The sequence below is a fragment of the Antechinus flavipes genome, chromosome 2, assembly GCF_016432865.1.
Source record: "Antechinus flavipes isolate AdamAnt ecotype Samford, QLD, Australia chromosome 2, AdamAnt_v2, whole genome shotgun sequence".
Lineage (NCBI taxonomy): Eukaryota > Metazoa > Chordata > Mammalia > Dasyuromorphia > Dasyuridae > Antechinus > Antechinus flavipes.
Window position 1 is genome coordinate 6,568,184 of NC_067399.1, and position 21,638 is coordinate 6,589,821.

The following is a 21,638-nucleotide window of genomic DNA, read 5'->3' on the forward strand; positions in this document are numbered from 1 at the left end:
GATTAACAACAGAAAGAAGGCCCGGGCGGAGGGGACGGAGGAAGGCTCCCGAAAGGAGGAGGGTTTGTGGGAATGTGGGAGAAGCCGGGGGGAACCTGGGGCCCTGATGCATTGTGGGTGGAACTGTCAGCGGACCAAGCATTCTGGAGAGCAGCTCGCGAGGTGCCCGGAGGGTCCCTGAGGACCCTGGGATCTGCCAATACCCGCCCGGCCCGAGTCCCGCAGAGCTCCGCAAGGAAAGGGAGCCGCGGGCACCAGATTCAGAGCGGCTCTTTGGGGTGGCCAAGGGTTGGAAACTGAGGGGACGCAGTGGCGCGTTATCGGGACGGAGTATTCGGGTGTTCTGAGAGGCGGAGGCAGGTTTCCGAAAGAAATCTGGCGAGACTGAGAGGAACTGACGCCAAGTGAAGTGGGAGTGACGCCGGCACCCGCGGGGGAAGAGTCTAGAGTTGCAATGAAGGCAAAATGGCGGCCTTGGCCAAAGCTGGGAGATGGCCGAGGGGGAGGGGTAAGGGTCGGGGAGGCTGCTGCCCTTGATGGTGATGGGGATGTGGCCCCAGAGATAAGGGGGTCCCCTTGCCGTGTGGGGGGAGGCGCCATCCGGCTCCCCATTTCTAGATGGGGCAGCTGGGCCGGGAAGGCAGGAGAGAGGTTCGTGACAGCCGCTAGATCCGAAGTCATCCGCACAGGGGGACAAATGACCGGGTCGCCGCCAGCCGGCCCGGGTGTGACAGGGAGCCGAGGCTGCGTGTGGACGCGGAGCAGGAGCGCCCAGGAGCCCTCCACCCACAACCCCCGCCCGGTTTGAAAGGAAAAGGGCTTGGGCCAAAGTCACGGGGAAAACGCTTGGAAGCGCCAGTCTCTGCAGCCGGGGCTCTGGGCTCTGGGCTCGGGTTCGAGTTCCAGGTGCTCTGTGCTGTAGTTCCTCTCCCCAGGCCGGCTCTCAGTCTCCCCCCGGGTGAGAAGGGAAGCTCCCCCTCAGCCTCAGGGCTCAGGCCCAGCCCGTGGCAAGTTCGAGTTCCCGGTCCTCTGCCCTCCAGCAGTTCCTCTCCCCAGGCCGGCTCTCAGTCTCCCCACGGGTGAGAAGGGAAGGTCCCCCTCAGCCTCGGGGGTTCCTCTCCCCAGGCCGGCTCTCAGTCTCCCCCGGGGGTGAGAAGGGAAGCCCCCCCTCGGCCTCGGGGGTTCCTCTCCCCAGGCCGGCTCTCAGTCTCCCCCTCAGCCTCGGGAGGTCCTCTCCCCAGGCCGGCTCTCAGTCTCCCCCCGGGGTGAGAAGGGAAGCCCCCCCTCGGCCTCGGGGGTTCCTCTCCCCAGGCCGGCTCTCAGTCTCCCCCCGGGGTGAGAAGGGAAGCCCCCCCTCAGCCTCGGGGGTTCCTCTCCCCAGGCCGGCTCTCAGTCTCCCCCCGGGGTGAGAAGGGAAGCCCCCCCTCAGCCTCGGGCTCAGGCCCAGCCGGCTCGGGTCTGCCCGCTGGGCGGCTCTAGGCTGGGGGCGGGGGGCGGGGCGGAGGCGGAGGCGGAGCTCCGGGGAGGTGCCGCTCGCTAGCAGCCCGAGCAGCGCAGCAGCGGGCGGCAGGCGTGGGGAGCGGCGGCAGCGGTGGCGACTCAGGCTCCGGCTCCCGGTGAGTGCTCGCGGCAGGGGCTCGGGGCCGGGATCGGGGGGCTCAGCGCGCAGCGCCGTCGGGGGGGCTCCAAGCCTCCTGGCCTCCAGCCTTCTCTCGGCCCGGCCCGGCTCCGAGGAACTTGCCCCGCTCCCTCTCTTCGCCTCTCCCCCTTCCCCACGCCCGGCGCGGGCGGCGTCCCCCCGCCGTGCCCGGCCCAGCCCGGGCAACTGCCTCCAGCCCCCTTGCCCGCCCCTCTCCCCCTCCGCGGGCTCCCGCAGATGCCCCAGCTCCTTCCGGAACGAGAGCAGGGGCCGCAGCCCCTCCCGCTCCCCCGAGCATCCCTTGCCCCCAGGCCGGCCACAGACGAGTGGCAGGTCCCCTCACCCCCCGCCGCACGCACACACCTGTGCCCGCCCTCCCCGGGCACCTGCCCGTCCCGGCCTCCCTGCTCCGAGAGCGCCGCCTCCCCCACCCCAAATCCGCCCTTGGAGGCCGTCCCCGGCTCTGGGATCGCAGAAATTGCCCCTGGAAGCCCCGGAGAGACCTGGGGGTCCCGGCCCCTCCCGCTTTTGACGGAAGAGAAACCGAGCTGAGGGCGGCCCCCGGAGCCGCGGCCGAAAGGCCCCAGCCCCGTGACAGGGCTGCCCCCGCGCCCGGGTGGGGGGCTCGGGGGAGCCGCCCGGTTCGGGGAGGGCTCCGGGGGCCTTCCTTTGTATGGGGGCTCGGTAGCTGCCGCTCGTTGGTTGATTCATTGGCACGGACGCCGAAGCGGGCGTCGGGACGCCTGGCTTCTGGTCCTGGCCGTGAGCTGCCTTTGATCGAGTCGCCCTCTCTGGCTGTCAGTTTCCCCAAGTGTGAGATGAAAGGGTTGGGCTGAATGCTGCCATTCTGAGACGGGGAGGGGGGAGGGGAGCCCTTTCAGCCTCTCCTCCGGAGGGTCTCGGCTCTTCCCGTGCTCTCTTAGGATGGGCCCGGCCCCGGCCCCCTGCACTTCCCTCCCCCACGGGGGGGGGGGGGGGGGGGGGAGGGGGGGAGTTGCTATCCCTGCTTCCAGGGGCCCGGCCGGGCCGCCTGTGTCTTCCCCTCCCCCCCAGTCCATTTCACCCTCTCTCATTTCCCTTCCGGAAACTTTCCATCCTTTATTTACAGTTCCCCTTTCTGGCTTCAGCCGTGTGGGGGACTCCTTCCCCGCGGAGCCGGGGGGGGGCCCTCGGGGGCCGGGCCTGGACCCCCCCCCCGGGGCCCGTGGGATCCGCGGGCTTTGAGGGCTGCGGTCCCCCCGTGGCTGGCAGGTTTTGTCATTAGGGGAGGGCAGCCGCCAGCCGGGGCTGTTTTCCCCGCATGTTTCCCAGTGCCTGGTGTTGCTATAGCGACCACTTTGCTCGTTCAGCTCTCCCGATTCTTCCGGGAGCCCGTTTTTATTGGTCTGTTGTCCTGTCGTTTATGGCTCTAATTTCTCCCTTCTGCCTCCCCGGGAGATAAACAGTCCCAAACAGGGGCCGGGCCGGGCTGAAGGATGCGGGCGCCGGGCCGGGCAGAGGGCCGATAGCTTGGCACGGGTGCCCGGGCCGGCTGGCAGCGCGAGCCTCCGGGTCCTCCTCTGCCCCTGTCGGGCGCCCCTGGGTGGGGGAGAGGGGGAGCCTGTGGCTGAGCCTCGGGCAGCGCTCCCCCCGCCCCCGGCCCTGGGGGTGGGGTGGAAAGGGGCAGGGCTCCTCCCGGGCCGGGCCTCCGGACACACCCCAAGCCCTGGGTCCCGGACTTTGCCAGCCCGGGTTTCCCAAGCGGAGCCCCTCGGGGGCGGGCAGCGGGGCTTGTGCAATCCTCGCGTCGGGGAGCCCGGCCGGCGCTGGGACGGAGCCCGGGCCGAGAGCGGGAGCTGCCGGCCACTTCCTGTTTTCGCCGCTCCCCTGTAGTCTGCTGGAACGTGCCCTTCAGGGAGTCGGTGCAACCGGATGCTCCGGGGGAGACGGGGACAGGAGCCTCAGCCGGGGACGCGGGAGAAGGGCGCGGGGCGGGTCAGCGCTTTCCGACCTTGTGCTGCCCGCGAGGGACATCCCCCCCCCCCCGAAAAAAGAAAAGCAGAAAGAACCGAGGCGGGATCGAGGTACAAGAGAAAACTGCGGAGGGGCCTCCCCCGCCCGCCAGCCAACCAGGGGCCGCGGCCCGCGCCGGCCGTTTGGGGAGTTTGGGGTCTAGGGATGTGGTGACGTTTGGGGTTGAGGTGACGCCCCGAGAGGAAACTCCCTCCACCGACGAAGCGAGCTGCGGCGATTCTGTGTCTTGGGCCAGAAGGGTCCCGGATGCTGGGTGCTCACTTCTCTCCCCCGCCCCCCCCCAGGCTGCGAGCTGGGCGGTGCTCCCTTCCCCCCTCCACCCGGCCTCTGCTCTCGGGCTACCCCCAGGTTCCTCACACTGCAGTGAGTGACTCGAGGTTCCGGTCCCCCCTCCCAGCCCCGAGGCGCTCCAGGGTCTCACTAGGGCCACAGAGTGGGGATGAGCTCCTCCACGCTAACAAAGACCCTCCTCGGTTTTCTAATCTGGAAAATGAGCCTTCTTTCTTCCTGGGAATGGCTGGAAGCTTCAGAGAACTTGGCACCATGGGGTCCTGAGGCTTCATTCTTACTGCCAGGAGCCCTATCTGATCCTGGAGTCCCAAGGCCTGCTAGTAGTTTAGCCCTTGGCATCTCCATCAGCTTGCAGGGACAGGGCATCTGCCCCGCCCTCAGCCCCCAGCTGAGCCCGGTGCTAGACTCCCTAGCAAGGCACCATGGGAAGCCCATCATCCTCTCTTGTGACCCCATGGCCCCTCCACAGTCACCGGCCCCTTCCGCACCCTCCGTGTCCTTCCAAAGTCCCAATCTGCTTCATCCCCAGAAGGGCCCGGAAAGAACCATGGAGCACCAAGAGTCCTCCCCCTTTGGTGTAGGGAGAGCCAGCCCTGCTGAGCTTTGGGGAGGAGCTGGGACCTTCCCCAGGCTCCTTTGTAGCTCCTGAAACCCGCTCTGAGGAGGGATCCCAATGACTCTGGCCCCGGGGCCTCCCAAACCACAGCAGCTGCGCTCTGGGCTCATTCAGACCCAGCGCCCCTGGAGAGCGGGAGAAGAGCTGGCTCTGTGCTGGGGGGCCCGAGACTGCCTGTGCTCGGCCGGACGGCTGCATGGGCCGGGGCTGCAGGATGGATGGTCTGCAGTGTCTCCCATGGTCTGGAACTGGGCCGAGGCTGGCTCTGAGCAGGAGGGGGTGGGGCGGGGCCAGCGGCTGCCAGGGAGAGCTGCTTTCTAGGAAGCTGTAGGTGTTGGCAGCCCCCACGCCCACGGCCTGGGGGTGAGGGGCAGGGGGCTCTTCCGGGGGGCAGTGACAGGGAGAAATGGCTGCTCCTTCTCTGGAAAGGAAAGAACAGCCCTCTATCCGGAGCTGGATCAAGATTAGGAAACTGAGGCACAGAAAGGCTTAGTATTTGCCCAGAGCCACCCAGCTAGTGAGCATCCCAGGCGGAATTTAAATGAAGGCCGTCTAACCCTTTCCGCTCCGGACTGGGCTGGCCACAGGAACCTGTGCTCAAGTGCCCGCGGCCTATGAGCCGGGAAAGAGCAGGAAGTCCCACGCTAGAAAAAAGCTCAGCCCCTGGGCCTAGGGAAAGGGACAACGTTCTAGACACATAGGATTCAGGTGCAGAACATGGAGAGGGGGGGCCCACGGACTCTGGGGGGGTCCATGGACTCTGCGGAGCCCCTGATCATTCTAGGGACGTCTGGGGGGATTGGGGGGGCTCTGTGCACTTTACACTTCTGGCGATGACTGGAACCATGTTGTAGCTGCCGTGGGCACCCAATCTGCAGAAGGTCAAATCCTAAGTAACCTCGGATTGCTGGGCTTGAGCCCTGGCGGGAAGGGCCAGGAGAAGAGATTTAACGGGGGTGAAGATCTCCCAGAGGCCGCAAAATCCCAGCTCCATCAGCGCAAGATGGAGGCGCAGGAAGACAGTGGTTGGTCCCAGAGAGAGCTGGGGGTTCATGGGCTCTGAGCGCAAACCTGTGCCCTGTGAGTGGGAAACAAAAGCCAGCCCGTCCCTGGGCTGCCTCGGGAGCTCGAGAGCCTCAGACGTGCTGGGGAAGGGAACCACATGGAATAGGGCAAGAAACTGGCAAGACACGGGAGGACACCATGAAAACCAGCCGGGGTTGGAGTGGACCGCGCACTCAGCGGGTCAGATCTGAGTCAGAATGCGAACCCCGCCTTGGGCTCGCTAAGAAGGGGGCAGAGGTCCCAGCCCTCCCCCCAGGAGGCTCCGGTCCTGGGTGCCCACTTGGGAAGGGGCGAGGATGGGCTGGGGGTGTGCGGAGGGGAGACCCGGCATGGGGGGGGCATGGCCCGTGGGGCTGCACACTGCCCCACCCGACACAGTGTCCCTCCATCCCCTCCCCCCAAAGCCACAGCTGGGCTGCTTCTCACGCTCTCAGGCCCCCCCCCCCCTCATCGCGGAGCCCTATAAATAGCCGCTGCTGCGTGCAGAGCTCCGGCTGCTGCGCGCGCCCGATCGCTGGGTTCCTCCCCCTCGCCTGCTCGGGAACCGCGCCCGCCTCGAATCCCGGCGTCCGCAGCCCTCTGGCCGGTCCTCCCGCCCCGGAATAGCCGGGCTCCCCGCGGCTGCCGGCGGGCCCGGGGCGTTAGCGCGGGGGGCGCGGGGTAAATGTTGGGGAGCTGGATTCGGGCGGCTCCGGCCCCGGGGGAGGCGGGCAGAGAGCGCAGGTGATGGGGAGAGGTCCCGGCCGCACCATGTGCAATCCCAGGGAGGGTCCTGCCCATTCCCCGGGAGCCAAGCCCTTCTCTTGTAAATGCCTCCCTCTCCCCCGCTCCCCACCGAAGCCTCTGGCTTTAGAGGAAAAACCGTCCAATCTGGAAGCAGGACCGGAGGCCAGCTCTGGGACTCAGTTTCCTCTCCTGTCAAATCAGGGGCTGGACTCGATGGCCACTGAGGTATTCTGCTGCTCCAGGGTTTCCTATCTGCCCAAATGAGGCGGCCTGAGCGAGCTGCAGAGGGAGGGAGGAGAGAAAGGAGGGACCCTCCCAGTTAATCCCCCCTAGTTACTGCCACATCCCCCCAGTTAATCCCACACACCCCCAGTTAATCCCACACCCCCCAGTTACTCCCACATCCTTTGTTGTGAGTTCCCTGAGACCCCCACAAGGCAAACAAGCCAACAAAAACTCGGGCTCCTTTGTAAAGGGGAGCGCTGGGTCCCCTTCCTGCCTCCATCTGTGACTTTCTGAGATGCAGCTTTGGGTTTAGAGTTGGAGAGATCTGGCTGTGAATACCACCTCAGACACCGATAGCCTCTGTCCCTCAGTTTACCAGTCTGTAGAATGGGGGTGAGAGGCAAAGTGGTTTAATCTGGTTTCGGGGTTATAAAGGCGGGATGTGGGCGGATTAACGCTGAGCAAGTCCCTAAACATTTCTGAAACTGGTTTTCCTGTAGAATAAATAGGAGACCCAGGTGGTGAGTTAAGGGGTAACCAGCCTCAGAAGTCAGAAAGCCCTATGGGGGTGGGGGTGGGGGTGGGGGTGGGGATGACACCGGGAGAGTCGTGAAACATTCGGCTGCTGTTTTGGCGGGAGAGGAGGTGAGGGAGGAGGGGGCGATGCATAGAATGGCGCCTTAACATCGGGGAGACCCGGCTTCCAACGCAGCCCCACGTTCACTAGCTGGGGCGGCTCCCATCTGGAAACGGGGGTAGCAGCCCCGCCCCCCAGGACCGGGAGCTCTCGCTTCGCAGCCTCCGAGCTGGGAAATGGGCGCCCGGCCGCAGGACAGGGACGGTTGGGAAGGGATGAAGCCGCAGGCCCCGCCTTCGCTTCACAACCTAATGTTTCCGGGACTCTCGTTTTTATTGTTGCTTGTTCTCTTTTGTGTGGGACGGGGAGAAGAACGCTTTAATGGGAAGGGTTCCAGATTTTGTCTTGGAGACCTATTTGCTGTGTCTCCTCCCCCAACTCCCTTGCCCTCTTCGGGACTCACTTTCTTCCTTTGGAAAATTCAGCCGAGCTGCCTCTTCGGGCCCTCGCAGCTTTCAGCCTAATCCTATGACAACTGAAAGGTCTGTGGAGCAGGAGGGGGAGGGGCGAGTGAGTCATCCTCCTGCTGCCAGGATGGGCCTTCCATGAGAGGAGGAAGCTTCGTGGGACGGTCAGCCTCGCCGGGCCGGAGCCACGTGGGACCCTCAGCCTCGGCCCTCCAGGAGCCCCACGGGACCCTCAGCCTCGCCTGTCCCGGAGCCACGTGGGACCCTCAGCCTCGCCCCTCCCGGAGCCACGTGGGACCCTCAGCCTTGGCCCTCCAGGAGCCCCACGGGACCCTCAGCCTCGCCCGTCCCGGAGCCACGTGGGACCCTCAGCCTCGCCCGTCCCGGAGCCACGTGGGACCCTCAGCCTCGCCCCTCCCGGAGCCACGTGGGACCCTCAGCCTTGGCCCTCCAGGAGCCCCACAGGACCCTCAGCCTTGGCCCTCCGGGAGCCCCATGGGACCCTCAGCCTCGCCCCTCCCGGAGCCATGTGGGACCCTCAGCCTCGGCCCTCCGGGAGCCCCACGAGACCCTCAGCCTCCCCTGTCCGGCAGCCTCACCCCCCTCAGCCTCCCCCGTCCCGGAGCCCCACGGGACCCTCAGCCTTGGCCCTCCAGGAGCCCCACGGGACCCTCAGCCTCCCCTGTCCGGCAGCCCCACCCCCCTCAGCCTCACCCCTCCAGGAGCCACGTGCCGGATGCACAAGGCCCAGGCCCGGAATTCTGCCTCCCCCGGGCCGGCTCCCCAGAAGGGCTGCAGAGAATGTACAACATGGCGCCAACGGCGGGATTCTCCCTCGGGAGAGGGAGCGCCCCGCCAGAGCTCTCCGGGGCAGGGAGCGGGAGCCAGAGCCTGGGGGTTGGCCCGGGAGGGGGGCGGGCTCTGCAGAGGGGCCGCTGGGGCTGATGGAGTGGGGGGGACAGCCCCTGAGGAAGCCAAGAAGTCCTATGGGAAGTGGGGGGGGAGTGTCCCCCCCAGGAGAGCACCTGCATGAGATCCATCAGGAGGGGCGGGCTCGGGAAAGGGGGGCGTGTGCTTCGGGGCCGGCAGCCACGTGGGGACTGGGTGGGAGAGGGACCCGTGGCAGGGACAGGAGGCGGTTGCCGTGGTTTGGCCACGTCCCTTGGGAGGAGGGTTTCCGGCTCGGTCTCCCTCCCAGGAGGTGACCCTCCTGCCCGGCCTGGGGCGGTCTTGTTCCTCTTCTACAGATGGGGAAACTGAGGTTTCCCCAGCCCCGTGGCTGTCCCACTGATGCTCCTCCAGCCTCCTGGGGCTCCTCCCCCAGGGTAACCAGCCACCCTTTGTCCTGCACCCCCGCTTCCTTCTGCCCCCTTCTCAGACTCTCCTGGCCACCTCCTGGGGCCTCCGGGCCGTCCCGCTCCCTCCCGATTCCCTGGCATTAGGGGGAGAGCTGGACTCTCCGTGCTCCCGCTGCAGCTCCCGGACTCCCTGGCTCCTCCCTCCAGACCCTCCTCCTCCCGATCTCCTCCCCCATCCCTCTGGGCCCTGGGCTCCTCCGCCTCGGGGAGCCCGCCCCCTCAGGCCCCGCCCCCTGACTGACGCTCTGCCCCCGGGCCGGGCCGCTCAGCGGGTCCTCCCCAGGACAAGGCGTCCCCCAGGCGCTGGCCCGGACTTCTCTCCGTCCTCCAGCCTCCGGGGCAGACGTGGTCTCTTGGTCAGAGCCCTGCGCTCAGAGCCGGGAGAATGGCCAGTTCTCTGCCCCGGGGGCCTGGCCTGGGACCCCGAGCTCAGCTTGTGGAGGAGGAAGCCCCCTCCCGGCCTTTCCAGGCCCTGCTGCAGCCGAGGCCGGTCAGGGCACTAGAGATTCGAACCCGGGGCCCTGGCGTGGGAACGGGTGCAAGTGGGCAACCTTGGGCTGAGGAAGTCCCCAAGTGGGGGAGCGGCAGGGACGGGCCGGAGTCCGCACCCACCCCTTGCCCGGCCCCTAGTGAGACTTAAATGCTTGTAGACTTGTCCGGGAGGGCGGCTGGTGACGGGGAGGGGGGGGTCACTCCTCCCCCCTGATGCCCGCATAGCTCAGCCAGAACCGGGGCCCTTCCCTGCAGCCCCTCCCCTCCCCCTCCCGCTTCTCCCCCGCCTCTCCTCCTCAGGGACTCGGTTCTGTCCTGATGCCGGGGTGGGGCCCCTTCTGCCCTTCTAGGGGGCCCCTTGGCCTCCCATGCCCTAAGTCAGCAGAGCTGGCCCCAGCCGGCCCAGAATCGCAGGATGCCCATGAAGGGGAACTCCCAGAAGGCACTGCCCGCCCAGTGCCCCTGCCCCGCCCAGTGCCCCTGCCCCTCCCAGTACCCCATGCCCCGCCCAGTGCCCCTGCCCCGCGGTGGCAGTGCCCCTGCCCCACCCATGCTCCCTGCCCCACCCAGTGCCCCCTGCCCCGCCCTTGCCCCCTGCCTGTCCAGTACCCCTGCCCCCTGCCCCGCCCCTGCCCCCTGCCCCGCCCAGTGCCCCTGCCCCCAGCCTCTGCTCGAGAGCCTTTGGGAAGGGAGACCTGTCCCTCGGGGGCCGTCTCCTGTGTGTTCTCCACCCCTTGCTCCTGCCCTCTGGGGCCCAATCGAAGGGGTCTCAAAGATGGTGGCTCTTCCGCCCACCCTGAGGCTTCTCTGGGCTGATGAGACCCTCCCTTCTGTCAGTGATCGCAGGCCAGAGACTTAACCCCCTGCCCTCCTGGCCTGTGCCAGAGCTCCTCCTGCACCGACGGCTGGCACCGAGTGCCGGGGGCACGAACAGCTGGGGCCGAGGAGCAGTGGGGACCGATGGGGCGGCTCCGCCTCAATTCTCGATGCCCGAGATCCCGGCCCCCGCTGAGTGGGGGCTCCTGAGCGGCCTGTGCCCCCCCCAGCTAAGTGCTCATGGACTGGAGAGTTAGGGGGGAGGACCCCGGGGCCCTCACAAGCTGAGTTCTCAGTCGGGATTCATGGGCCCCGAAGGGTCAATATCGGGGGTCTGTGAACTTGTGGGGAGGGGCTAGCGGGGTCATGGCAGTATGGGCGGGTCCCTTTGTAACCTTGTAAATGTAAGATTTCCGCTCGTTTTATGCTCACAACCTTTTGGGGTCCCCAGACTGCGAGTGTGAGCGTCGGGGGAGGGGGTCATTCATCGGGGACCCCAGGGAGCCGTGGCAGAGATGGGATTGAGCCCCGGCCCCACCTGCAATAACTGTTAGATTGGGGTTGGGGTGGGGGATTCTTCCCTGCCTGGTGAGCCCCCATAAGTGACCCCACCTCCAGCACAGGCTGAGCCCCACCTCTGGCTGGTCCGTCTCTGTCGCTCGGTTTTGTGGCACATAAAGTACGGGAGCTGAACCGGGCCCCTCGCACCAATCACTCTGGGTTCCATCTTCTACATCGCCTCCCAACTCCCACGTTCTCTGTTCTAAGGGCCCCCGTGGTTCTGGGGCTCTCTGTTCTACGTTCTAAGCCCTCTTCCAATTCTGACATTCTATGTTCTGTGTCCCTCCCGAGCCTGGCCGATGCAGCTGTGGCCGGCTCTGGGATTCTCACAGCCTGCCGTGGCGTGTTCTAGGCTCCCGTGGCCATTCCACATTCTAAGCTCCCGTGGTCATTCCTTGTCCTAGGCTCCCATAGCCATTCCACATTCTAAGCTCCCGTGGTCATTCCTTGTCCTAGGCTCCCATAGCCATTCCACATTCTAAGCTCCCGTGGTCATTCCTTGTTCTAGGCTCCCATGGCCATTTCCTGTTCTAGGCTCCCGTGGCCATTTCCTGTTCTAGGCTCCCGTGGCCATTCCCTGTTCTAGGCTCCCGTGGTCATTCCTTGTTCTAGGCTCCCATGGCCATTTCCTGTTCTAGGCTCCCGTGGCCATTTCCTGTTCTAGGCTCCCGTGGCCATTCCCTGTTCTAGGCTCCCGTGGCCATTCCCTGTTCTAGGCTCATTTCAGCTTTAAAATTACACAGACTTTTGTTTTTTCTTGGCAAGCACGGCGTCCCCCGGGCTCGGGTCTGTCCGCATTTATTTTCAGGCTTCGGGCGAGCAGTGAGTACTTGGAGTTAAAAATCGTTTTGAAAAATGGCTCCTGAGAGTGTGGGAGCTTAAGAAAGGGGCCCATCCAGCAGACAAACGGCCTTTGAGGCTCCCGCAGCTGGGGCTTCCCGGCCCCCACCTCCCTCCCTCCCTCCCAGCCCGAGATTTCAAAGGAAGTCTCAGCCACGGCCCCGGCAGCCCCGGTGGGCCTGGGCCTGCGGCGGCCTGGGAGCTGCAAGCCCGGCGGGGACAGGGTCAGGTCTGAGGGGGGGCTGTTCTAGGCTGCGAGGGCGGGTTAGAGAGGCCCCCGGGGCCCCTCCAGGACACGGCTGAGCTCAGAAGTTAGAGGGAAGTTGCCGGGGCCGCTCTCAAAATTCCCCAGGAAGAAAGGGGAAGGAGAGGCTCTTCCCTGTTGTGGTCACCCCAGTCAGAAGGAGGCTCCAGTTCTTAAACAGAAAGTGAAAGGAGGGAGAGAAAATTAGGAACACACACACATTTACACACACACACACACACACACACACACACACACACACACACACACACATTCTCACACACACTCACCACTGAGCAGGGACAGAAACCCTGCTGTTCACACTTAGGGGGCAAAATGACCCCCACTGTCCCATTCAGTGGGCTCGGCTCCCCCTGGGGAAGAGGCCCCTGGGCACAGGCCCCACTTGAACTAGGCCAGTGGTTGCCCAGAATCTGAATTTCCCGACCAAATGTTGCTCCTCTTGGGCAGCACTGGCCAGTGTCACTTCCTGACCCGCTGTGGGGACCCGCTTCCTAAGTCCCTCGGAGAATGGAGAGTCCCTGGCTGGGGGGCTGGGGGCTGGGGGCCGGGCCCCCCCCACTGCAGCCTCACTGTGGCCCACTCAGTACCCTGCTGTCCAAGGCCCTTCCCCTCCTCGGGTTCAGGTCTCCCCTTCAGGAAATAGAGGGACAACTTCCCCCCCAAACCCGGCTTTTCGGTATTCTAAGTTCCACCTCAGTTCCAAGCCCCCCTAACTTTGATCTCAGGTCCCTCCTAACTTTGAGAGTCGATGGTTCTCTGATTGACCCGTCACTCCCTGAGTGTCCTTGTGGTTCAGAGGGGTCTACACTGGGGGGAACAGAAAGGAAACCCTCTGGCCCCAGAACACCAGGGCAAATAGGAGCGGGCGAAGATGCTCTTAGACTTGGGGGGACCCCCGTTCCCCAGCCACTGAAGGCATCGCCCCAAATATCAGAGGTCATGGAAACAGCCTCTGAAAATCTTGTGCAGCTTTTGTCAAACAGAAGGAGCCCAGGAGTGGGACCCTGGCCACGGAGCCCTCGGTCCTGGCTCTCGCCCTCGATCCTGACTCTCGCCCTTTTTGGCCGCAGGGACTTGGACTAGGCCCTTCCTCAGCTTCAAATTTCTCCCATGTATAAGGGACTGATCACCCAGGGGTTACCTCTTCCCCAGGAGCATAGTCCAGGAGAGGCAGCCTAATGCAGCGTAAAGTAACGGGCAGAGGTAGGTGGGTGCTTGGATGGATGGCTGGATGGATGGTTGGGTAGTTGGATGGATAGATAGATAAATGGATGGATGGATGGATGGGTGGATGGGTAGATAAATGGATGCATAGATAGATAGATAGATGGATGGATAGATAGATAAATGAAGGATTGGATGGATGAATGGATGGATAGATAGATGATAGATAAATGGATGGATATCTAGATAGATAGATAGATAGATAGATAGATGAATGAATGGATGGATGGATAGAGAGATAGATCAATGGATGATAGATACATGGATGGATGGGTAGATAGATAAATGGATAGGGAGATATAGATATAGAGTTAGGCAAATGGATGGATAGAGAGATAAATGGATGGATGCATAGATGGATGGATGGATGGATAAATGAATAGTTGGGTGGATGACTGGTTAGATGGATGGATGGATAATTAGATAAATGCACAGTTAGATGACAGATGGATGGATAGATGGGTAGATAAAGGAATAGAAGGTTGGTTGAATGAATGGACAGAGAGATAAATGGATGGTCAGATGGTAGCTGGATGATGGGTAGATTGTTTATACACGGCACCAAAAAGCCACACTCTCACCGCAAGGAGCTCATGTCCAAGGCAGCCCCAGAGAAGGGTGGCAGAGGAGAGGGCTAACCGTTAGATGGTCATGGCTGGGGAGCTTCCGGGGACTTAGTTCTGGGCTCAGTGGTTCCGGGGCCTGGGCTCCGGCTGAATGCGGGTAGGGGAGAGAGGAGGATGGCCGGAGGCCTGAGGAGGAGATGTCCGGCAATAAAGCGCAGGCTGTGGGCACCGGCCTCGGCTCCCCGGCCACTCCCCGGGTGATTGGACCATGTGGCCCCTGGGCTGGGCCCATTGTAAAGACCCAACTCCATTTCCAGCTGATATGTAAAGTGTCCTGTAACCTGAGCTGGAGGCAGGGGGCAGTGATCTCGGGGGGGCCAACGGTTTCTGAATCTGACTGGTGCTGGTGTGCCAGCCTTAAAAAGTGGCAGGGCCCTCATCCCCACCAGCCCCGGCGGCTCACACAGTCGTCTTGGGTTCTCTCGGGGACCTGGTCAGCCTCAGTCGGAGGGTCGTTGGCCAGGTGCGAGAAGGGCCCTCACGGAGGATCAGGTCGAGGCCGGGGGGGGGGCGGGTCCGCGCCCGAGCTCACACAGATCAGGCACCAGGGCCCCCAGCCCCCGGCTCTCCTTCCTCTCCCCACCTTCTGCCTCCCCGGTGAAGCTCCACCGGCCAAGAGGCTCCTCGCTTGGCAGAGGCCACGTGACGGACAGAGCCCGGTCCCTGAAGGACTGGGAGCCCTCGAGTTCAAGAACTCTTGGATGTCCGCCACGCACAGAGCTGGGCACCCAGCAGCACCTGGGAAATGCTTCTGCAGACCTCATCCCTTCCCCGGAGTCCCGGGGGAGTGGGCTTGGAGGGGGGGATCCCAGCCCTGCCCCTGAAGGAGACCCCGCGCCTCAAGGAGCCGCCGGGAGCTGTTCACAGGGGCCGCCTTCCCCATGCCCGGCTGGCCCCCTCCTGCCCAGCGCTCCCCCAGCTGGGAACCTCCTTCTGGGAAGGGCCCAGGCCTGGAGCTCCCTCTGTGGGAGAAGGACTTGGGGAGGGGGTGATGAGCCCCCCCAGCACAGATCGCTGCCAAGGGCAGGGGCCGCCTTCCCAGTGCCCGGCTGGCCCCCTCCTGCCCAGCGCTCCCCCAGCTGGGAACCCCCTTCTGGGAAGGGCCCGGGTCTGGGTCAGAGGCGTCTGGAGCTCCCTCCGTGGGGGGAGGACTTGGGGAGGGGGTGATGAGCCCCCCAGCACAGGAGCTGGTGCAGGAGTTTTTCTAGCACAGAGAAGTGGAGGGAAGGAGGGGCCCCCGGCACACACCCTCGCAGGACTGCCCGAGGGCCGGGGGGCGCCGGACCAGCCGCCTCAGATTTCTTCCCCGAGACTGCTCTGCCTCGATGTGCCAGCCTGAGGAATGGCCCCACAGAGCCGGGCCCCAGGCAGGGCGGCTTCAAAGCTCTCTCAGATGTGGCATTTTCTCTGCCCCGCCCTGCTTGGCACCAGGGCAGGATCAGGGCTTTTCACGGATGAGCAATGAGCTCAGAAGGGCTGCCCCCAGGCGCCCAGCCGCCTCCCCCTCCCTCCCCCCTCACCCACATCTTGCCCGTCCAGCCCCGCAGGGTCAGTAGCCTCCCAGCTGAGACTTCATGCCCAGGCTCAGTCCCGGTCTTTCCCAAGATCCTCACCACAGCCCTGGAAGGTGGATGGAATACAGGTCATCTCCCCATTTTATGGAAGAGGAAACTGAGGTCCCCAGAGCCTTTATGTGACTCCTATTTCAGGGGTCTGCCACCATAAGGTAAAGTAGGGAATTGCAAGCAGAGCAGAAAATCTCCCCCCTTGGAGGCCCTCGGAGCTCTCTGCACTTAATATTGCAATAACTGTATATTGATATGGTTAATTTCTTTTGTAGTCTCATTTTTTGGCTTTAAAAATAGTATTTTTTCCCAATCACACATAAGGACAATTTTAACATTCATTTAAAAGCGTTTTTGAATCCCAAACGTCTCTCTTCCTGTCCTCCCTCGTCCCTAAAAACTTAAAAAAAAAAAAAAAAAAAAGTTTGGTACAGTTTATACACGGGCAATCCTGTAAACATTTTTCCTTATTAGTCATGAAAAGGGGGGAACGAAAGGAGGAAGCGAAAATCCTCCCCTTTGATCTGCGTCCAGAGCTGTCACTTCCTTCTTTGGAGTCGGGTGGACTCTTGTCACGTGTCCTTGGGACCGTCTGGGATCATCGATGCTGAGGAGAGCTGTGAAAGTCAGCGATCCCACGGTGCTCCCGTTCCTGTGTTCGGTGCTCCCGGTCCTGTGTACGGTGCTCCCGGTCCTGTGTACGGTGCTCCCGGTCCTGGTCCTGGTCCCCGTCCTGTGTACGGTGCTCCTGGTCCTGTGTACGGTGCTCCCGTTCCTGTATACGGTGCTCCCGTTCCTGTGTACGGTGCTCCCGGTCCTGTGTACGGTGCTCCCGTTCCTGTGTACGGTGCTCCCGGTCCTGTGTACGGTGCTCCCAGTCCTGGTCCTGGTCCCCGTCCTGTGTATGGTGCTCCCGTTCCTGTATACGGTGCTCCTGGTCCTGTATATGGTGCTCTCCGGGTCCCGCTCATTCACCGCACACGTGCGCATCTCTGCGGGCGTTTCCGAACCCTTCCTTCTCCTCCCTTCTTACCGAACAAGTTTCCTCACCTCCATCGACCACAGTTTGTGTGACCGTTCCCGATTAATGGGCGTCCCCTCCGTGTCCCTTTTTTTGCTGCCACAAAGAGCAGTCGTAGATCTTTCTGTACCTTTTGTGGCTCGGGAGAGGGATCTAGTAGCGATAGCGCGGATTAACATTTTCTGCCCTCGGGCGCGGTCCCGCTCGCTCTGCAGGACGGCTGCATCCCTTCACAGCCCCAACAACAGGGCCCCGGTGGCCCAGCTTTCCCCGTCCCCCATCAGGGATCCCTTCCCTTCTGTTACGGGAGCCGAGCAGGGGGCGGGAGGGCCTGAGGGGGTGTTGGGCGGGAGGGCCTGGGGGGGGGGTGTTGGGCGGGAGGGCCTCCGGGGGTGTTGGGCGGGAGGGCCTGGGGGGGGGGTGTTGGGCGGGAGGGCCTGGGGGGGGTGTTGGGCGGGAGGGCCTCGGGGGGTGTTGGGCGGGAGGGCCTCGGGGGGTGTTGGGCGGGAGGCCTGGGGGGGGTGTTGGGCGGGAGGGCCTCCGGGGGTGTTGGGGGGGAGGGCCTCCGGGGGTGTTGGGGGGGAGGGCCTCCGGGGGTGTTGGGCGGGAGGGCCTCCGGGGGTGTTGGGCGGGAGGGCCTCGGGGGGTGTTGGGCGGGAGGGCCTCGGGGGGTGTTGGGCGGAGGGCCTCCTGGGGGTGTTGGGCGGGAGGGCCTGGGGGGGGTGTTGGGGGGGAGGGCCTCCGGGGGTGTTGGGCGGGAGGGCCTCCGGGGGTGTTGGGCGGGAGGGCCTGGGGGGGGGTGTTGGGGGGGAGGGCCTCCGGGGGTGTTGGGCGGGAGGGCCTCCGGGGGTGTTGGGGGGGAGGGCCTGGGGGGGGTGTTGGGGGGGAGGGCCTCCGGGGGTGTTGGGCGGGAGGGCCTCCGGGGGTGTTGGGCGGGAGGGCCTCCGGGGGTGTTGGGCGGAGGGCCTCCTGGGGGTGTTGGGCGGGAGGGCCTCCGGGGGGTTGGGCGGGAGGGCCTGGGGGGGGTGTTGGGGGGGGGGAGGGCCTCCGGGGGTGTTGGGCGGGAGGGCCTCCGGGGGTGTTGGGCGGGAGGGCCTCCGGGGGTGTTGGGGGGGAGGGCCTCCGGGGGTGTTGGGCGGGAGGGCCTCCGGGGGTGTTGGGCGGGAGGGCCTCCGGGGGTGTTGGGGGGGAGGGCCTCCGGGGGTGTTGGGCGGGAGGGCCTCCGGGGGGTGTTGGGCGGGAGGGCCTCCGGGGGGTGTTGGCCAGCACGTCTGTCTCCAGTTTCGGGCGTTTTCGTAGGGTCTCAGGGAGCTTCGATTTCTTCCGGCGAGAAGGGCCCGGTCCCATCCTTGTCCTTTTGTCAGCCGGTGATTCTTGCTCTGAATCGGACTCCGCGCCGCGCGCTTCAGAGACGAGACCTTCGGCGGCGGCAGCCCCTGTGACTCCCGCTTCCTGCTCCCCCCCTCCCCCGGCTGCACTGGCTTTGTTTGTGCGTTTTGTGTCACCCAAAGGACCCCTTTTACATCTTGTACCTTGCGTGGCTCCCGTTTGCTCAGAAACCCTTTGTTTCCCGGGGAGCCCGCGGCCCGACCCTTTCTGTCCGAGCCCGTGCCCGCCGGGACTCCCTCCGGGTCCGTGGGCTGAGAGGCTGCTCCCCCCCAGTCTCTCCCCCGCTCCTTCCAGGGTTCCAGGAGTCTCTGTCCCAAAGGGAGCCTCCCCGGGATCCGCCCTCGGGTCTGTCAGACGCCCGGCTTCCGAGCCGTTGGTGCCGGTTCCGCTTCTCAGCCAGCCCCGGTTAACTTGGCCGATGGCTGCTTTGTAACAGAGTGACATAATTAAGGTGATACTAGAGACCGGCTGTTGCTGGGTCACTTTGCGTTTCTTCACTTAATTCATTCAAAACACTTGTGGGAAAGGGGGCGCAGCTTTCCACAGCCCGTCAGTGGGGGGCCCAGGACCCCCGCCTGAGGGCACCGAGGGACCCCCGGAACTCTCTAGCGATGGCGCAGGTAGGAGGATCCGCGTTCGAGTCCTGCCCTTCCGCTCTGTGTGCCTCAGTTTCTTCTTCTGCACCAATGAGGGGTCTCAGGGTCCAGGGTCTCCTCCCATCCCCTGCCCCCACCACACGCCATGCTTCTGGCCCTTTCTGGCCATCAGTATAGCGCCCGTTCTCGGGGTGGGGGACCCGACGTCGGCCTATAGCGCCCCGTTCTCGGGGGGCAGATGATTCCCTTCTGCCTCGGGACAGAGAAGGACTGCTCTCCTTACTCTCCTTGCTCTCCTTGCTCTCCTTGCTGGGCAGACTTTGCAGATGAGAAGCCTGGGCTCATTAGGAAGTGCGAGTTTTCCCTGGCACCGAGCCGGGCACTGTGCCCGCCTGTACGTGGTTAATCAGTCTTGGACCCGAGAACAGATGGCGCCCACTTTGCATTTTGCGTCCGTCTCCAGAGAGAAGCATGATGGGCGCTCCGGGGGTCAGAGGGGAAGCGCAGCCGCCCTTTTCTTCACTGTGAGACTGGAGGGGATGGGGACGGGCGGCCGGTGGCTGCTACAGACACTCTGAGCAAAAACTCTGTTGTGCAGCATTGGAGGAGGCCGCCCCCCTGAAATGGTTCTAGGCCCCCACCCTGAGAACGGGGGTGTTATAGGCCCATGTCCTGTGCTCCCCCTGAGAATGGGGGTGTTATAGGCCCATGTCCTGTGCTCCCCCTGAGAATGGGGGTGTTATAGACCCATGTCCTGTGCTCCCCCTGAGAACGGGGGTGTTATAGACCCATGTCCTGTGCTCCCCCTGAGAACGGGGGTGTTATAGGCCCATGTCCTGTGCTCCCCCTGAGAACGGGGGTGTTATAGGCCCATGTCCTGTGCTCCCCCTGAGAATGGGGGTGTTATAGACCCATGTCCTGTGCTCCCCCTGAGAATGGGAGTGTTATAGGCCCATGTCCTGTGCTCCCCCTGAGAATGGGGGTGTTATAGACTGTGCCCTGTGCTTCCCCTGAGAATGGGAGTGTTATAGGCCCATGTCCTGTGCTCCCCCTGAGAATGGGGGTGTTATAGACCCATGTCCTGTGCTCCCCCTGAGAACGGGGGTGTTATAGGCCCATGTCCTGTGCTCCCCCTGAGAATGGGAGTGTTATAGGCCCATGTCCTGTGCTGCCCCTGAGAATGGGGGTGTTATAGACCCATGTCCTGTGCTCCCCCTGAGAATGGGAGTGTTATAGGCCCATGTCCTGTGCTCCCCCTGAGAATGGGGGTGTTATAGGCCCATGTCCTGTGCTCCCCCTGAGAATGGGGGTGTTATAGACCCATGTCCTGTGCTCCCCCTGAGAACGGGGGTGTTATAGGCCCATGTCCTGTGCTCCCCCTGAGAATGGGGGTGTTATAGACTATAGACCCATGTCCTGTGCTCCCCCTGAGAACGGGGGTGTTATAGGCCCATGTCCTGTGCTCCCCCTGAGAACGGGGGTGTTATAGGCCCATGTCCTGTGCTCCCCCTGAGAACGGGGGTGTTATAGGCCCATGTCCTGTGCTCCCCCTGAGAATGGGAGTGTTATAGGCCCATGTCCTGTGCTCCCCCTGAGAATGGGAGTGTTATAGGCCCATGTCCTGTGCTCCCCCTAAGAATGGGGGTGTATAGACCCATGTCCTGTGCTCCCCCTGAGAATGGGAGTGTTATAGACCCATGTCCTGTGCTCCCCCTGAGAATGGGAGTGTTATAGGCCCATGTCCTGTGCTCCCCCTAAGAATGGGGGTGTTATAGACTGTGCCCTGTGCTTCCCCTGAGAATGGGAGTGTTATAGGCCCATGTCCTGTGCTCCCCCTGAGAATGGGAGTGTTATAGGCCCATGTCCTGTGCTCCCCCTGAGAATGGGGGTGTTATAGACCCATGTCCTGTGCTCCCCCTGAGAATGGGAGTGTTATAGGCCCATGTCCTGTGCTCCCCCTAAGAATGGGGGTGTTATAGACTGTGCCCTGTGCTTCCCCTGAGAATGGGAGTGTTATAGGCCCATGTCCTGTGCTCCCCCTGAGAATGGGAGTGTTATAGGCCCATGTCCTGTGCTCCCCCTGAGAATGGGGGTGTTATAGGCCCATGTCCTGTGCTCCCCCTGAGAATGGGAGTGTTATAGACCCATGTCCTGTGCTCCCCCTGAGAATGGGGGTGTTATAGGCCCATGTCCTGTGCTCCCCCTGAGAACGGGGGTGTTATAGGCCCATGTCCTGTGCTCCCCCTGAGAATGGGGGTGTTATAGGCCCATGTCCTGTGCTCCCCCTGAGAACGGGGGTGTTATAGGCCCATGTCCTGTGCTCCCCCTGAGAATGGGGGTGTATAGACCCATGTCCTGTGCTCCCCCTGAGAACGGGGGTGTTATAGGCCCATGTCCTGTGCTCCCCCTGAGAACGGGGGTGTTATAGGCCCATGTCCTGTGCTCCCCCTGAGAACGGGGGTGTTATAGGCCCATGTCCTGTGCTCCCCCTGAGAATGGGGGTGTTATAGGCCCATGTCCTGTGCTCCCCCTGAGAACGGGGGTGTTATAGGCCCATGTCCTGTGCTCCCCCTGAGAACGGGGGTGTTATAGGCCCATGTCCTGTGCTCCCCCTGAGAATGGGAGTGTTATAGGCCCATGTCCTGTGCTCCCCCTGAGAATGGGAGTGTTATAGGCCCATGTCCTGTGCTCCCCCTGAGAATGGGGGTGTTATAGACTGTGCCCTGTGCTTCCCCTCAGAATGGGGGTGTTATAGACTGTGCCCTGTGCTTCCCCTCAGAATAGGGGTGTTATAGACCCATGTCCTGTGCTCCCCCTGAGAACGGGGGTGTTACAGACTGTGCCCTGTGCTTCCCCTAAGAATGGGGGTGTTATAGACCCATGTCCTGTGCTCCCCCTGAGAATGGGGGTGTTATAGGCCCATGTCCTGTGCTCCCCCTGAGAATGGGGGTGTTATAGACTGTGCCCTGTGCTCCCCCTGAGAATGGGGGTGTTATAGACTGTGCCCTGTGCTTCCCCTCAGAATAGGGGTGTTATAGACCCATGTCCTGTGCTCCCCTAAGAATGGGGGTGTTATAGACCCATGTCCTGTGCTTCCCCTCAGAATAGGGGTGTTATAGACCCATGTCCTGTGCTCCCCCTGAGAATGGGGGTGTTATAGACTGTGCCCTGTGCTTCCCCTCAGAATAGGGGTGTTATAGACCCATGTCCTGTGCTCCCCTAAGAATGGGGGTGTTATAGACCCATGTCCTGTGCTCCCCCTG

At 63.5% G+C, this 21,638-nt stretch overlaps 2 protein-coding genes across 2 annotated transcripts in view; one reads left to right on the forward strand and one right to left on the reverse strand.

The window, feature by feature from the left end:
- Window positions 1-1,249: 1,249 nt before the first annotated feature.
- Window positions 1,250-6,404, reverse strand: LOC127546301 (collagen alpha-2(I) chain-like). Its single transcript, XM_051973498.1, has 6 exons — window positions 6,132-6,404; window positions 5,458-5,637; window positions 4,421-4,916; window positions 3,093-3,553; window positions 2,184-2,486; window positions 1,250-1,939 (listed from the first exon to the last, which is right to left on the reverse strand). Exons 1-6 carry the CDS (start codon window positions 6,402-6,404, stop codon window positions 1,250-1,252), a joined length of 2,403 nt encoding a protein of 800 aa, XP_051829458.1.
- Window positions 1,504-21,638, forward strand: part of CYRIA (CYFIP related Rac1 interactor A) — a 67,304-nt gene continuing 47,169 nt past the window's right edge. Inside the window, exon 1 of the mRNA XM_051974115.1 lies at window positions 1,504-1,616. The gene's annotated coding sequence lies outside the window, so the exon portion shown is untranslated. The remainder of the gene's footprint in view (window positions 1,617-21,638) is intronic.